This window comes from Gopherus flavomarginatus, chromosome 20, assembly GCF_025201925.1.
Source record: "Gopherus flavomarginatus isolate rGopFla2 chromosome 20, rGopFla2.mat.asm, whole genome shotgun sequence".
Taxonomy (NCBI): domain Eukaryota; kingdom Metazoa; phylum Chordata; order Testudines; family Testudinidae; genus Gopherus; species Gopherus flavomarginatus.
Window position 1 is genome coordinate 15,385,263 of NC_066636.1, and position 17,594 is coordinate 15,402,856.

The window sequence follows — 17,594 nt, forward strand, 5'->3', positions numbered from 1 at the left end:
ATGATGAACTAGGGGGCAGATCTCTGTCACTCAGCTTGGGTGCTCACTTCTACACTGTATTTACCTTTCCCACGGTTTCTGATATCTATTGTTATATCTCCCTGGACCTCATGACCAGCATTAGCTTCTTTCTGTCACCAGCAAGGGACCAGGTCTCCATGGGGAGAGCTCTAAGGTCCTAGAATGCCTAGGGCCTTTAGAATTCAGCTCCAGCAGCATGAGCCTGGCTTTCTGCAGGTCAATGAGTGGTGCCGTCCGTACCTGGGCCTGCTGAGCAGTGATGATGCGTCTGTTGGTGAGTTCCTGCAGCACAGTGAAAATGTCGTTCTCAAGGACGTAGACCAAGTCAGGGCGGAAGTGCTCGCTCAGCCTCTTCAGCTCCCCAGATGTATAATTATCCATGTGTTTTCTGAAGGCTACAATATTATCTGTGGAGAAGACCAGCATTTAGACAGTATGGCACTTATAGCTTGGGGTGGGCTCATATCACTCACTGATAACTGGCACCCTTATCTGAGACATCACAGCTACTCCAGATGCAGCCTGTACAAGAAGGTTACATTTTAAGGAATCGTATAGGAGCACAGACCATGAGGGAGTTCACAGCAACTCCAGTGCCAGCCTCTCCCTGCAGGAGGCGCTGTAGGGAATGGAGCAGGAGCAGGGCTGTTACAATGTCAGCACTGTTCTAGTCCCCCCCTCTCCCAGGCATGGGGCAGGCTCTAGTTGCGGCATTGAGCTTTACTGCAGGAGCAGTGCTGCTTTGCTCATGAGGAGAGGAGCCCATAGATCACACTCACCTTTGCTCACCACAGCCCATTGGTTGGAAGCCATTTTATTCACTCTGCTCTTGCGTTGTTGAGAAGTCTAGGGAGAGGGGAAAGTACATCACACAGAGGCAAGGAATGACACTTCCATCTCCAGGTTAACAGCTCAGCATGAGGGGGGAGCAGCCCTATCTACAGCTGGGTCATTTTGCACTTAAATCTGGAGGAGGGGAAGAATAGCTTAGTGGTTTGAGCATTAGCTTGCTAAACCCAGGGTTATGAGTTCAATTACTGAGGGGGCCCCTTAGGGATCTAAAGCAAAAATCAGTACTTGGTCCTGCTAGTGAAGGCAGGGGGCTGGACTCAATGACCTTCCAAGGTCCCTTCCAGTTCTAGGAGATAGGTATATCTCCAATTATTATTAATTTAGCCTCTGTTTTGTATGAAAATGTGTATCTACTTCAGCTTTTCAGTTCCTAGTCTTAGAATAAAGCTTGGATTGTCTGTGGACTTTCAAGGAAATCTGTTAATTAGTTTCTGAGTTCTATTCAGTTTTTTAAAAGTCTGCAGATAAGGCCTGGTTTTCTTTCACATTAAGGCCCCTGCACATCACTCTGGCACACATTACAGTTTGCTGCCAGAAGGATGTAAAGATGTTTTCGCAGACTAAGAGTGTCCACATGGGAGTTATACCAGTATAACGACAGTGGTGAAATTATGCAAGTAAATTTCCCCATGTAGACAAACTCTTTGAGCTCCTGATTATCTCCTACCTCTAGCTTAAATGCTACAGACTGTAGAAAGTCAGAATTGGGTACAGCCAACTTTGATAGTGTGCCCTCCACCCAACATGGGAGTGGATTTTTCTAGCCCACTAACATTTGTGTTGCATTGCAGAGGAAGGACCTAGAGGGAACAGCGGCTACTTCCACAAGAATAAGATCTTCATGAAATGCCCCTGATGAATGTGGAGCTCTTGTGCCATCTTGGCGCTTTCACAAAGATCTGCTTTTTCCTGGAAGTAGCCATTGCTGTGCTGAAGAGCTTTTCTTAATCCAACCACCTGGGGAAAACTGTTGGTTCTGTTTAATCTGTGCACGCTGTCCCGACACAAACACAAGGAAATGAAAAAGTTAAGCCACCTAAATGGTACGTACCCTCTAGTCCTGTACCATAATAGTGGTTGTCATGGTTGCAAGGCTAGCTCAACCCCTGTCCCCTTGCTAGTCTCTCTGGGAGCACTCACCTCAGGCCTTGCGCCACTTGATTATCACACTTTGGAATTGTGGGAGGCTTCCACTCTTAGGTCAGGACTAGGTCAGGCTACCCCAGGTGCCAGTCATTATCACCAGTCAGGTAAAATTGGACTCTGGGCACCTGTGGTTCTTCCCTTCAGGAGTCTGTGACCAGTGATAATGACGAGCAGCCTCCTTAAAGCCAAGTATTTGTATTGAGCATTAGGGACAAAGCATTAGAGAAAAGGATGTTAAAACAGACAACCTGAAGGCATGTCTACCTTACCCAAAGTACTACCATGCCATCATGGTGACTTGGCCAACAATGTTCTGCAGACACCCCCCAGTTTCCATGTCTAAGTGAATTTGCAACCTAGTTCCCCCAGGCTTCTGCAGTATTGGTTAGTTTGGCACAGGCCAAGCCAGTTCAGTAGGGGATTGAGCCAGCTCTGACCTTGTTCGTAGACAACACTAAGTGGAAAACCACAGATGACCCTCTGCTCCTTCCTACCTAACCCCTCCCAAACAAGAACAAGCATTGCCATATTCATCACAGTGGTGCAGAGGCACAAAAGCATCAGCCACCTCATTTTACAAATAAACTGTGGGGTTGGACAAGGTCATTTCTAGCACAGCAGGGAACAGAACCTTGGTCTCTGAGATGGTAGATTCTAACCTCATCCACTTAACATGAATCTGTTAGAGCTATGCTGTTTAGCACAGCTGTTCTAATTGCTAGGCCATATTCCCTGCTCAGAGCGAGGCATAGAGCCTATGATTCCTGACCTCCAGTTTTGCCCGCTTTAACCACTAAATCACAGTCCCATCTCAATTAAAATTAATGGTAGCTTAAGTACAAGTGATCATGACTTGATCACATTTGTACTATGCAAGCAGAATGAAGTCCTGAAGTCCAGACTTTAATGCTTTAAAGGAGCCAATTTCACAAAGCTGAAAACAATTATAAGCCAAATCAGCTGGGAGGAAGAATTTAATCAGAAAAATGTGAATGATCATTGGGAATTATTTAAGAACACCTTACTAGTTGCCCTAAAACCAAAATCCCATAACTGAGGAAGAAGGATGGGCTGATTAAACAAAGATCTGGTTTAGAGAGGAAGTGAAGGCAGCTATAAAAATAAAAAAATAATATATAACAAGTGGAAAAAAGGAGAAGTTGACAGTAATGAATATTAATCAGAAGTTAGGAATTGTAGGAAAGTGATAAGGGAAGCAAAGGGACTCAAAGAAAAATCTCTGGCCAGCAGAATTAAGGACAATAAGAAGGAATTTTTAAAATATATTAGGAACAAAAAGAATTCTGACAATGGTATTGTCCATTACTGGATGAAAAAGGTAGAATTAACAATAATAATGCAGAAAAGGCAGAAGTGTTCAATAAATATTTCTGTTCTGTACTTAAGGGAAAAACAGATGATATAGTCTCATCACATAGTGATAACACTCTTTCTATTCAACTAGTATCTCTGGAGGATGTTAAACAGAGACTATTAAAGTTAGATATTTTTAAATCTGCAAGTCCAGATAACTTGCAGCCAAGAGTTTCAAAACAGCTGGCTCAGGTCCTTGCTGGACTATTAATGTTGGTTTTCAATAAGTCTTGGAGCACTGGGGAAGTTCCAGAAGACTAGAAGAAAGCTAATGTGCCAATTTTTAAAAAGGGTAAATGGGATGGCCCTGGTAATTATAGGCCTGTCAACATGACATCAATTCCCAGCCAGATAATGGAGCAGGTAACATGGGACTCGATTAATAAAGAATTTTAAAAGGCTAATGTAATTAATGCAAGTCAACAAGGATTTATGGAAAGTAGATCCTGTCAAACTAACTCGACATCTTTTTTTGATGACATTATGAGTTTGATTGATAACAGTAATAATGTTGATGCAATATACCTAACTTCTGTAAGGTGTTTGACTTGGTATCACACAACATTTTGATTAAAAACTAGAATGATATAAAATTAACATCACACAGTAAATGGATTAAAAGCTGGCTAACTGATAAGTCTCAAAATATAACACTAAACAGGGAGAGGGATAGCTTGGTGGTTTGAGCATTGGCCTGCTTAAACTCAGAGTTATGAGTTCAATCCTTGAGAGGGGCCATTTAGGGATCTGGGGCAAAAATCTTTCCAGGTTGGTATATGGTCCTATTGTAAAGGCAGGGGACTGGACTCTATGACCTTTCAAGGTCACTTCCAGGTCTATAAAATAGGTATATATCTCCATAAATTAAATTATTATTATTAGAGGATCATCAAGTCAGTGCTTCCAGTAGGATCCCACAGGGATCAGTTCTTGGCCCTACAATATTTCATATTTTATCAATGACCTGAAAGAAACCATAAAATCATCCAGTTCTAGTGCCCACAATTCAAGTAGGATGTTGATAAATTGGAGAGAGTTCAGAGAAAAGTCACAAGAATGATTAAAGGATTCAAAAACTTGCCTTACAGTGATAGACTCAAAGAGCTCAATGTATTCAGCATAACACAGAGAATGTTTATGGGAGATTGATCACAGTCTATAAGTGTCTACATGGGGGACAAATATTTAATAACAGACTCTTAGTCTAGCAGAGAAAGGTCGAGCACAGGGATTCTCAAACTTCCTTGCACTGCAACGCCCTTCTGACAACAAAATTACTACATGACCCCAGGAGGGGGAACCCAAGTCTAACCTTGCCTGAGCCACACTGCACCAGGCAGGTGGGCCAAAGCCAAAGCCCAAGCGCTTCAGCCCCGGGCAGGGGGCCTGTAATCTGAGCCGGTCTCAGGCCTCAGCGCCAGGTGGCATGGCTCGGGCTTCGGCCTGGCCAGCGGGTCCCAACAAGGCTAACACTAGCCCCGGTTACCCCATTAAAATGGAGTCATGACCCACTTTGGGGTCCCAACCCCCAGTTTGGGAACCTCTGGCTAACACAATCCGACGTCTGGAAGTTGAAACTGGACAACTTCAGGCTGGATATAAGGTGTACATTTTTAAGAGTGAGGGTAATTAACCCCTGGAATGATTTACCCAAGGTCATGGTGGATTCTCCATCACTGGCCATTTTTAAATCAAGATTGGATGTTTTTCTCAAAGCTCTAGGAGGTCTCTGGCCTGTGTCATCCAGGAGGTCAGACTAGATGACAATGGTGCCCTCTGGCCTCGGAATCTATGCCTGAGTCCCAGAGTTTTACTGCTGTTGTGTAACCCTCTGGCAAACTGTGAGTTGTTTTCCTGTCTAGTGACTACTAGGATAAACGCCTACTTTATGGCTCCCATCCCAAGGACTGGAGATCTCCCAGAGGGGCTGGAGGCCACAGAAAGTGAGCTACAGATGGCTTGCCAAGAGAAATAGCAACTGGCTGCAGGAGAAATAGCAGCTGGCCACCCAGGAGACAAGAGGCCTCCTGATCCTGATGCTCAGGGAGCGTGAGGGAGAAATAGAGACTCTGAGCGCGGAGCCCTCGCCAACGCTGAGAGAAAGAGGGGGTTCTCCAGACTGGGCTGGTGACGGTCAGAATTGTGAGACTGGCATTCAGAACTGTGGAGAACCCTCTCCGATATATGTGAATTTAGATGGAGCGTGTTTGCGTAATGTACTGGGGGAATGTTTTGTTTTGGTAAGGAGGGAAATCAGTGTTGCCAACTCCACAAACCAGGAAGTCACCAGACAAACCCTGAAAAGTCCTTAGATGTTGCTGTCAAAAATGTCACTAAACAAAGTTTACAGAGAATTATATCCAGAGAATGCAACAGAGAATTTTATATATATATATATATATACACACACACACACACACACACCATGCACACAGATACCCAGGCGAGTACAGTCACAAAATCATTCACAAGCATCTCAATAGTGTTAATAAAATCAATTCCATGCTTTTCTAAAGTATTCCAACCTTCTTGTGTACTCAGGTACTGACCAGCTGCTTCAAGCCTTGGGAGAGAACACGACAAACCATCACAGCTTTGTGCATGACAAACTGGAGGACTACCAACAAAAGGTCGACACGGCAACCCGAGATCTCTTATATCACCGAAACTAGCAGTCTGCGTGGCCTGACGGGGCTGGAATCCAAGGGTAGCTCCAGGCCCCAGCATGCCAAGCACGTGCTTGGGGCAGCATGCCACGGGGGGTGCTTTGTCGGTCACCGAGAGGGCAGCAGGCAGGCAGGCAGCCTTTGGCGGCATGCCTGCGAAGGGTCCGCTGGTTCCGTGGCTTCGGTGGACCTCCCACAGGGGTACCTGCGGAGGGTCCACTGGTCCCGCGGCTTCGGTAGCGCTGTGGGACCAGCAGACCTTCCGCAGGCACGCCTTCGGGAGGTCCACCAGAGCCACGGGACCGGCGACTGGCAGAGTGGCTCCTGCGGCATGATGCCGTGTTGGGGCAGGGAAATGTCTACAGCCGCCCCTGCTGGAGTCCCAGCACCCGGGAGAGCCTGCAATGTTCTAAAATCATTGACAAGCAGCTTGATAGTGTTATTAAAATTCATTCCATGGTCTTCTTACTACATTCTGCTGCACACCAGCAGCAACTACACCAGGACACTGTCATCATCAGGAGGGCGCTCTCTGCTAATTGAGAAGGAAACTGCAGCCCTCTGCGTATTGCAGCCCTCTGCGTACACTGCAACCCAGGCAGGCTGGAGTTGGTTGATTTCAGCCAGCTCTTGCCAGCCTGGATTCAGGGCCGGCTCCAGGGGTTTTGCCGTCCCAAGCAGCCAAAACAAAAAAAAAAGCCGCAATTGCAATCTGCAGCAATTCAGAGGGAGGTCCTTCGCTCCTAACAGGAGTGAGGGACCCTCCGCCAAATTGCCGCCGAATACCCAAATGTGCCGCCCTGCTCCGGAGTGGCCACCCCAAGCACCTGCTTGCTAAGCTGGTGGCTGGAGCCTGCTCTGCCTGGATTTGAGCCAACAGGTTAGTGAAAGGGAGAGTCCAGAGCCAGGGGGAGGAGGGCATTCACCTGGCCTGAGCTCAGCGCTGCAGGGAGCAAAGAAAGCAGATTTAAAAACAAAAATCCACTAGCCAGACCCCTTCCGCCCGCTTCCAGGGTTTCATTTCTGAAAACAGTTGGACAGCTAACCCCAGGCCAAGCCAGGGGAAGGAGTAAAGGGGAACTGAAATCAAGCTAGCTCCACCTTTGATCCTGTAGTAAGAGCTTCGTTCCTGGAGGAACAGTGTCCCCTGCCCCATTGGGGCACATGGCCCTGTCTCATCTCACCCCACCTTCCATCCGTGCGGCTCTCCTCGCTGGCTAACCTGCCTCCCCTGGCCAGCCTGCTGTATTAGCTGGGCTTTCCCTGCATGACAGGGTGTGCTACCTACTACAGAGCAGAAAAAAAAAACATTTGGGTAAAAACAAGCCTTGGCTAATGTGCTGCTCTCTCCAAAGTGCGCCTGGCTTTAGCAAAGTATTTAATAAGCCTCCACGAACTTCTTTTCCTTGCCTGCAGATTATAGTGATCTCGGCCCAAGAAGCCCTGGAATTCGATTCCTTCCAGGGACATGCTCAATTGATACGTAATGACACTGACTTAGTGTGCAGCAGAACGTAGTAAGAAGAGCACGGAATGGATTTTGTTAACACTATTGAGCTGCTTGTGAATGATTCTGTGACTATATGTAAGCAGAGTCAGGATAAGCTCTACCCTGACATCTGGTGGAAAGAATGTGAGAGAGTGTATTTGCATAGGCACGCCCACCCTATCCCAGACTGCCAAGCTGTGGGACTGCTTGGTGACAAATTGCTCACCCTCAGTTGGGAGAATTGAGAGAGAGCCACACAGACACGCACACGCCTGGTGGTGTAGTCTCCTTGTGGAGCCAGAAGCACCAGTTGCACCCCCTCCTCTCTCCACTGTGGAATGTCAGAGTTGATTTTTTTATTCCCTCAAGAATTTAAATACAGGTTACTGAGCTGAAATCACTTTGGGCTAATGGTGCACTAGCACTGGGGCTCCCCTACTATGAGCTGGAATCACTAAGAGCTGAAAATCACTAAAGAGCTAAAATCACTGAGCTGAGAGCACTGAGTATGGTGCTAACTAGTGGGGAGCCCAAAGCTATACTGTGGAACAGAGCTGCTGGCGGAGTGGAGCAGTTTGTGGGGACGGCTGGAGTGGCTCACGGGACAGCTGGTGGCAGCGGAGCGACTGGCAGAGCGGAGTAGCTGTGAGCGGCCTGCAGAGCTGAGCAGTTTGCAGGGACAACTGGAGCAGCTCACAGGACAGCTGGTGGAGCAGAGCAGCTGGCGGAGCGGAGCAGTTTCTGAGAACGGCTGGAGGAGCAGAGTGGAGCGGCTGGTAAAGCGCAGCAGTTCGTGGAGAAGGCGGGAGCAGAACCCACGGAGAGGCAGGGCAGTTGGCCCCGGACCACATAAGGTGCCCCTTTCTACCAGGCTGCGGGGGGAGACCTGCAGATAGACTCTCGAATTTTGGGCTGCACTGACCCAGGACAGAGACTTTTGGGACTGTGGGTGATTTGGGGGTTGCTGGACTCAAGAGCCCAGGAAAGAGGACACAGCCCAATTTCCTGGGGTGGGTCTTTGCTCACAGTTTGGTCTATGAACTCTAGTAGAGGTGTTTTTCCCAATTTAGTGTTTGTTGTTTATCTCATGTATTAAATCTTTTCTGCTACACTGAGACTCTGTGCTTGCGAGAGGGGAAGCATTGCCTCTTTGAGGCGCCCAGGGGTGTGTGTAAGATTTTCCCAGGTCACTGGGTGGGGGCTCGAGCTGGTTTGGCATTGGGTTATTGAAACGGAACCTCTGGATACTGAACCCGGCCCTTGGTGCTGCCAGCTCAGAGGGGCAGAAGGGTTACACATACATATTGGTGATTTCTTTCTCTGCATGTCAGTGAAGTTCGCAGTGAAAGTCGCTAGTTTTGTCACTGGTCACTTTGACACTTATTTTCTCGCTAGGAAAACCAAAAAGGTCACTAAATCTAGTGACAAAGTAGCTAAATTGGAAACACTACAGGGCTGCGCTGCCCACCCAATGCTCAGACCATGCCACCCGGCTGCCCGGTGCTTCGGGGCTGGGGGCACTGCAGCCACACCACCCGGCCACCTAGCACTCTGGAGCTGGTTGGCTGGTGCACCGGGGTGGGGGCACTGCTGCCACACCACCCGGCCACCTAGCACTCTGGGGCTGGCTGGCTGGTGCACCGGGGTGGGGGCACTGCTGCCACACCACCTGACCACCTGGAGCTGGGGCCAGGGGCAGTAGTGGGGGTGCTCTAGGCTCCTGCGGGATGGGGGGGCAGAAGGGGCCTTGGGCAGAAGGAGAGGGGCCAGGGACTAGCCTCCCCCAATGGGCAGGGGCAGGTCACAGGCCACCCATGACCTGAGGGGCCAGCCAGCTCCAGTTAAAAGCACCATTACACTGGAATGAAGGGTTTGTGTGTGTGGACTGGGCTCAGATTAGGGGCAGCACTTGAGTTATAGCTCGCGTGAACTCCGCACCACAGCCAAACCCTGAGGCTGAGCACAGCAGGCGGGAGATTTAGTCAGTGGGCAGAGAGGAGACCTAGCCTGCATCAGCCCCCAAAGCTGCAGGGCTTATCTTTCAAGAAAGCAGCTTCATGCATGAGCACGTGAACCAGCTCAACAGGCCACAGCCTCTGGCAGCGAAAACTGAGCTGCTCACTCCCACGGGTCATTGGATCAGCTGTGCTGAAACTGCAGCCTTCCTGTTATGAGACCAAAGTCAGCCCTGGTACAAGCAGGCGACTTCAGCTGGCTCCAGCTGTTTACCACGGGGCTGGATGTAGGTCTGAGCCCCTGTGGAGAACCCTCAGGCACGTCCTGGGGAACAGGCTCCTTGGCTGAGCTCTTGCCAAGATCTCAGACCCCTCGTGAAATGGAAAAGCCAAAGACACACACACACCAGGAGCTGCCCTCTGCAGAGCCTCCTCCCGCCCGGTCCCTCACTTTCATTTTCATTCTGCTTCATACCCAGAAAGCTGCAGTTTGGGGAGATTCTGCCCCTCTCCTCTGATCCCAGCGCTCCCGCTTGGGCAGGGTGGTGGGAAGAGCCCTAGGAAATCCTGTCACTTACTTTACAGGCGCAACACTGTCTGCAGCAGATGCCTCTGGCCCTGCACCGTCTGGGTTGCCGGTGTAGTGAATTAAAGTGCTCTCCGGACTCCTGTCTCCAGCAGGAAGGAAGGCCTGGAGGAGGAAAGCCCCGCCTCTATGCACACACACACTGCATGATTTTTGAGTCATGTGGAGTTAAACAGGGCTCCTAAAGCGAGGAGGTGGCTGCCAGCCAGGCTGGAGGAGACTGGGCTCAATCACATCTTTAGGGTGAAAGGACAAAGCCAACCCACTAGGACTGGAAAGATCCCATTGTGACCACGGTGGGATAGAGGGGACAGTGACACCTCCTGGACACCGCAACCTGGCCATCTCACTGCAGAATGAGTACAGCAGGGGCACCAACAGGGCAAGCTGCCCCACCGCACGCACGCTGCCCCAAGAGGGGTCATACTCTTTGATCCTTTCAGGCTGCTAATGCTGCCAGCCAAGGGAGCCAACTGCTTCCAGTCGCAGGGTGGTTTGAGTCAAGTGGGTCCCCTAGGAACTGGACTGAGAACCACAAACTCATTGCACTCAGGACAACTCAGAGACCCATTATGTGGGCATCCCTAAGAGAAGGAGAACAGGTGTCAGAGGCTGCATTTATCAAACAGCCCAGAACCGCCATGTCCGCACTGCTAGCAGCAAGGAGAGGAGGTAGCAGCCAGATGGAAGCTGACAAGGGATTCCTTGGTGCACTGTGGTCACTTTCTGCTGGCATGGATGGAAGTGCAAAGAAAATCTACAGAAAACCTACAGGCTTCCTCAGCCAGTGCAATTGACATAGCAGTGCTGCAGCCCTCCCACCCTGCAGGTGTCCCCAGGATGGAGGCAGGAAGGTGGTGGTCAGGGTATCCCTGGGGGGCTCTTGCAGCCAGGTCACAAGCTAGGAAAGCTGGTAGTGCTGCTCTGTTCTGTGCTGGGGGCCAAATGGACTCCTGGCAGCACCAGGAGACACAAGCCATCCCTCCTCTATCCCTGAGCAGAGCTCAGCACCTACCCAGGGGTTCATACATCCCTGCCTCCCAGATACGTGTAGGCACCTCGCATGCGATCTGCAAAAGCATTCAGCTCCAGATCCACAAAGGCATCTAACACCCACTGATTTCTATGGGAGTTAGGAATCTAAATACCTTCATCGACCTGGTGCTCTCGCTTGACCTAACTCTCTGCTCCCAGGGAAATAGTAAAACTTGCATTGACTTAAACTGGAGCAGAGTCAAACCAATACTGAGCACTTTTGGAAATCCTGTCCCTTTGCGTATTCCCACAGGACTTCCCCGGATACCTCAGTTGATTATGGGGCAGGTGCCCAGCTCTTCCTGTCAGCACTTTGGCCATAGCAAATGTTCTCTGCCACCAGCATTTGCACTATTTCCTCACAAATCTCCTCTGTTTGGAGTTTGTTTTAGTTATTGAATTAAGAAAAAAAAAGTGGGTTTGTGCCCTTTTTTGCTTCTTTCTGGTGCCTGGAGAAGGCCTGTTGGGGTGAAGGGGGCAGCTCTGTCTGGTGTTTACCATGGAATGCCCAAAATATCAAATCTGAGCTTCCCTGGTTTTGCTGGAGGACTCCCTGGAGGACCCAGAAATGTGTGTTGGGAGCTTTCATAGAACGCATGTTGACTCTTTAGGACTCTGCCAACTGTTCATCAGGTGTTTGCGTCCATGCTCTGGGAATCTGTGCTGACGCCCACAATGCAATGATCCAACAGCGGATGAAAGGAGCCCTGTGCAGGGATACGGCGTAGGTGTTCCCCTGCTAAACGATCTGCAGTGATTTGCACCATTACAAGGGCATATGGAGCAACCAACATATACATACAACTGAAGTGCCTGTGTAACCCACACATCTTCTGGGTGTGGCGTTCTGTCCCAGCCAGTGGTTTCACCAGGAACTGAAATGGGCGGGGGGGGGTTCGAATTTAGAGGTGGGTGTCAGGACCGATGAGATATATAAAAGAGATATGAATAAAGTAAATGTTTTGTTCGGATAATGCAAATTTAACATAAGGCTAATGTTAGTTACACAAAACACATAACGGATCTAGATTTCTAAAAACATATAAAAAAATTAAAAATGTATTTAATTTAAATTGACTTTTCAAAAGTTTTGAAAAGTATTGACTTTAGTCTATAAGGTGCCACAGGACTCTTTTTTGAAAAGTAAGCCCTCATGGGATAAGAGGGAAGTCCTCTCATGGATCAGTAACTGGTTAAAAGATGGGAAACAAAGGGTAGGAATAAATGATCAGTTTTCAGAATGGAGAGAGAGAAATAGTGGTAACCTGAGGGGTCGGTACTGGGACCAGTACTGTTCAACATACTCATAAATGATCTGGAAAAATGGGTAAACAGTGAGGTGACAAAATTTGCAGATGATACAAAACTATTCAAGCTAGTTAAGTCCCAGGCAGACAGCGAAATGCTACAAAGGGATCTGGGTGACTGGGCAACAAAAATGACAGATGAAATTCAATGTTGATAAATGCAAAGTAATGCACATTGGAAAACAATCTCAACTATACATACAAAATGAATGAGTCTGAATTAGCTAATACTCAAGAAAGACCTTGTGGATAGTTCTCTGAAAACATCCACTCAATGTGCAGCAGCAGTCAATGATTCCCAACATTCTGTTTGCTTTTTTAAAAAGAACAGGAGGACTTAAGGCACCTTAGAGACTAACACATTTATTTGAACATAAGCTTTTGTGGGCTCCAGCTGCCTTCATCGAATGTAGCCCACAAAAGCTTTTGCTCAAATAAATGTTAGTCTCTAAGGTGCTACAAGTACTCCTGTTCTTTTTGCAGATACAGACTAACACGGCTGCTACTCTGAAACCTTTGCTTTTTTAAGAAAGGGATAGAAAATAAGACAGAAAATATTATATTGCCTCTATATAAATCCATGGTACGTGTACACCTTGAATACTGTGTGCAGATCTGGTCACCCCATCCCAAAAAAGATATATTGGAAATGGAAAAGGTACAGAGATGGGCAACTAAAATGATTCGGGGTATGAAACAGGAGGAGAAAATAAAATGACTGGGAATTTTCAGTTCAGAAAAGGGACGACTAAGGGGGGATATGATAGAGGTCTATAAAATCTTGACTGGCGTGAGGAAAGTGAATAAGGAAACGTTCTTTAATCCTTCACATAACACAAGAACTAGCAGTCGCACAATGAAATTAATAGGCAGCAGGTTTTTAAAAACCAAAAGGAAATACTTCTTCACACACCATAAAGTCAACCCGTGGAACTCTTTGCCAGGGGATGCTGTGAAGACCAAAACTATAACAGGATTAAAAAAAGAGCTAGATAAATTCCTGGAGAATAGGTCCATCAGTGGCTATTAGCCAGTATGGGGAAGGATGCAACACCATGCTCTGAGTGTCCCTAGCCTGTTTGCCAGAAGCTGGGACTGGGCAACAGGGGATGGATCACTTGATGATTACCTGTTCTGTTCATTCCCTCTGAAGCACCTGGCCTTGACCACTGTTGGAAGACAGGGTACTGGGCTATATGGACCATTGATCTGACCCAGTATGACCATTCTTATGTAAAAATTAATTATAATAATAAAAATGTTTAGTACAGAAACTCCCCAACATAATGACCTCTCAAGATAGCAACAATGTGAGATAACAACCTTGGCAAATAATGCATTTAAAAATTTTGGCCTGCTAGGAAACATAAAAGTTTCCATTCCCAGTCACAAATCTAGCATTCTGGAGCAAAGTCACTAAAATATAGTCCAACAAACAAATGTTTATTTAATGTGCCCCTCACTTTTCCCTCCACCGCACCCCACTCCCCAGTGTTGTCTTTGGTCAGTGAAGACTCAGAGTTCAGAGGTGCTTTCATGTGAGTACACATCCCAGGTGGGAGGCAAGAAGGCACCTTGCTCATTCCTCCAGCTGCTCACTGTTCGCTCTGGCCATGGCTGTTCGTTGTGCCACCATTCACTCCACCACTCTATTGCCAATGGCCTTGTGCAGTCTCCTGCTGCCACCTGCCACTGTGACCTCTGCAAATTGGTCTCTTGAGGTTCCACCCAGCTCTCAGTGATTTCAGCTGAGCTCTCAGTGAGGGAACCTCGCTGCTAGTGCAGTCTGGGCTGTCTTTTACACAAAAACACTGTATCCACAGGAACACTGTCCCCAAAGCAGGACTAAGCACTTAAATCTGATTATCAGTGATTTCAGCTGCAGCAGTCACCTAACAGAACAAAAGACTATCTATGGAGCCTAATCAGCTCTGTCTTTAAACAGTGGAGAGGGACAGGTCCCCACCCTCTCTTTTGATGCCCTCAATCAGAAAAGGCTAAGTACAGTTCTACTGCCCTTTACTCATACAATAAGAACAACATTTCATTCCCACCCCGCAATCAAGTGATTTGTAACCCCACCCCAGCCAAAATCTATCACTTGGGCAATACAGCTCTGTTTGCTGGATACCTAGGTAGATTAGGTGTGAATGGAAATATAATCTAGTCCTGAAGCCTTTTCCCCCAGTCCCCAGCTCATCACTAGCTGTCAGGGAGAGCTCATTTAGACTTTGCTTACAAATCATCATTTGAAATTATTAGGTTGGCCAACATCACTGAAATGAATGCACTGATATTGTCATAAAAAACAACAGCTGTATAAGGAAGGTAGTCTATGTTCATACTTTTCAAATCTATGATACTTTCAGACACACATATTTTATCATACACTGTATATGCTTTTAAAGTGTGTATTAATAAATATTTCAATTTCAATTGAAATTTCCAAACAGTCACTAAATTGGCATGTTTCAGAGTAGCAGCCATGTTAGTCTGTATCTGCAAAAAGAACAGGCGTACTTGTGGCACCTTAGAGACTAACAAATGTATTTGAGCATAAGCTTTCGTGGGCCCACTTCATTGGATGCATAGAATGGAACATATAGTGAGGAGATATATATACATACAGAGAACATGAAAAGGTGGGAGTTGTCCAACCAACTCTAAGAGGCTAATTAATTAAGAAGCACTATTGTCAGCAGGAGAAAAAAAAAACTTTTGTAGTTATAATCAAGATAGCCCATTTAAGGTAGTTTGACAAGAAGGTGTGAGGATACTTAACATGGGGAAATCGATTCAATGAGTGTAATGGCTCAGCCATTCCCAGTCTCTGTTCAAGCCTAAATTGACTGTATCTAGTTTGCATATTAATTCAAGTTCAGCAGTTTCTAGTTGGAGTCTGTTTTTGAAGCTTTTCTGTTGCAAAATTGCCACCTTCAAATCTGTTACTGAATGGCCAGAAAGGCTGAAGTGTTCTCCTACTGGTTTTTGAATGTTATGATTCCTGATGTCAGATTTGTGTCCATTTATTCTTTTGCGTAGAGACTGTCCAGTTTGGCCAATGTACATGGCAGAGGGCCATTGCTGGCACATGATGGCATATATCACATTGGTAGATGCACAGGTGAACGAGCCCGATGGTGTGGCTGATGTGATTAGATCCTATTATGGTGTCACTTGAATAGATATGTGGACAGAGTTGGCATCTGGCTTTGTTGCAAGGATAGGTTCCTGGATTACTGTTTTTGTTGTGTGGTGTGTGGTTGCTGGTGAATATTTGCTTCAGGTTGGGAGGCTGTCTGTAAGCAAGGACAGGCCTGTCTCCCAAGATCTGGGAGAGTGAGGGATCATCTTTCAGGATAGGTTGTAGATCTTTGATGATGCACTGGTGAGGTTTTAGTTTGAGGATGACGGTAACGGCTAGTGGCGTTCTGTTATTTTCTCTGTTGGGCCTGTCTTGCAGTAGGTGACTTCTGGGCACTCTTCTGGCTCTGTCAATCTGTTTTTTCACTTCAGCAGATGGGTATTGTAGTTTTAAGAATGCTTGATAGAGATCTTGTAGGTGTTTGTCTCTGTCTGAGGGATTGGAGCAAATGCGGTTGTATCTTAGAGCTTGGCTGTAGACAATGGATAGTGTGGTATGTCCTGGATGGAAGCTGGAGGCATATAGGTAAGTATAGCGGTCAGTAGGTTTCCGGTATAGGGTGGTGTTTATGTGACCATCACTTATTAGCACAATAGTGTCAAGGAAACGGACCACTTGTGTGGATTGGTCTAGGCTGAGGTTGATGATGGGATGGAAATTGTTGAAATCATGGTGGAATTCCTCAAGGGCTTCTTTTCCATGGGTCCAGATGATGAAGATGTCATCAATGTAGCACAAGTAGAGTAGGGGCATTGGGGATGAGAGCTAAGAAAGCATTGTTCTAAGTCAGCCATAAAAATGTTGGCATACTGTGGGGCCATGCGGGTACCCAGAGCAGTGCCACTGACTTGAGGGTATATATTGTCCCCAAATGTGAAATAGTTGTGGTTGAGGACAAAGTCACAAAGTTCAGCCACCAGGTTGGGCATATAACTAGTTCACAAAACTGGGGGGGTGTTGGGGAAATTCAGGGGGGAGGGAAATCACTGGTCCCAGCTAGTGGCACTGAGACCACTTAAAGAGAGAGTTAAATGAGTCTGCACTACAGCCTTAGCTAACAGCTAGGTGGCTTTTAGCTTATGCTATAGAGGCTCATGCACTAAACTCCAAAGGTCCCAGATTTGATCCTGCCTGCCAACAACATCTGTCAATGCTACACCTGTAACTGTAATAACACAGCTGCAGTGCCATGGGCGGCACTGAGCCCAGTGATAATCTAGGAAGTTCAGCTTCAGACATCAGAACTCCTGGAAGCCAGTCCTGCTGCTCTGCAACATGCCCTGCAGACCCGCACAGCTGGACTGGGGAGGCAGAAATCCAGCTGCTGTGGTTAGCCCAAATGAGCCACAGGGTGTCAGGCTTGCTCTGCATCGGAAAATGCTGCTCTCCTGAAGTGACTCTCTTGTATGTATGTCCTGCCCCTTGCCCCTCGCCTGCTGCTGTTTGGCTTGTGGGGGCAGCTGCTGCAGGGCTTGATTCCAGCCCTTCTCTGATGGGTACTGCCAGCTGGCCATGACACCAGCCACACAGGGTGTAATGAGCACAGGGCAGGTGCTTTGCGCCTCTGGTAGCAGCCTGGCAGGTCCACCGGCCTGAGCCTGTGCTTTTGCCCACCGACAGGGCCACGATTTCAGGAACAGCCAGCCCGTCGCTGTTAGCCCAGCCGGTGCAGTGGGGCGGCTGCAGGGCACAGCAGCGGGCATGCAGTTCTCTGCCACAGGCCCCAGCGGGGGCAGGCTCAGCCCTGGGCCAGCTGCTGTTTGCGGTCCAGACTTAGGGTGACCAGAGACTAGTGTGAAAAGGGGGCGGGGGCGGGGGGGGGGGACAGGCACCGCTACAGGCCAAGGGCCCGAGTACGGGGACCGCCCCTCTAACGGGCCATCCGCTCGCCCCGCTGGTGGCGCTATGGCGCTACGCACAGCGCCCGCTAGTCACAGCGGCTTAACACCCCCCCGCCCCCGCGCACCCCCAGGGAGCCCGGCCGGGCCAGCGCAGCCCCCGCCCGCGCGCCACGTGCC

General features: G+C 48.0%; 1 protein-coding gene across 6 annotated transcripts in view; it reads right to left on the bottom strand.

The window, feature by feature from the left end:
• LOC127037764 (NACHT, LRR and PYD domains-containing protein 3-like) overlaps positions 1-17,594 on the bottom strand; it is a 37,034-nt gene that overhangs the window by 13,676 nt on the left and 5,764 nt on the right. For 2 of the 6 annotated variants that reach the window (XM_050929811.1, XM_050929810.1), the window contains exons 2-3: positions 801-867; positions 262-428 (exon numbers count right to left, since the gene is read on the bottom strand). In XM_050929811.1, the coding sequence (XP_050785768.1) occupies positions 262-428; positions 801-834 (201 nt within the window). In that variant the 5' untranslated portion in view covers positions 835-867. The other 4 variants (XM_050929812.1, XM_050929808.1, XM_050929809.1 and 1 more) reach the window with 4 other exon arrangements.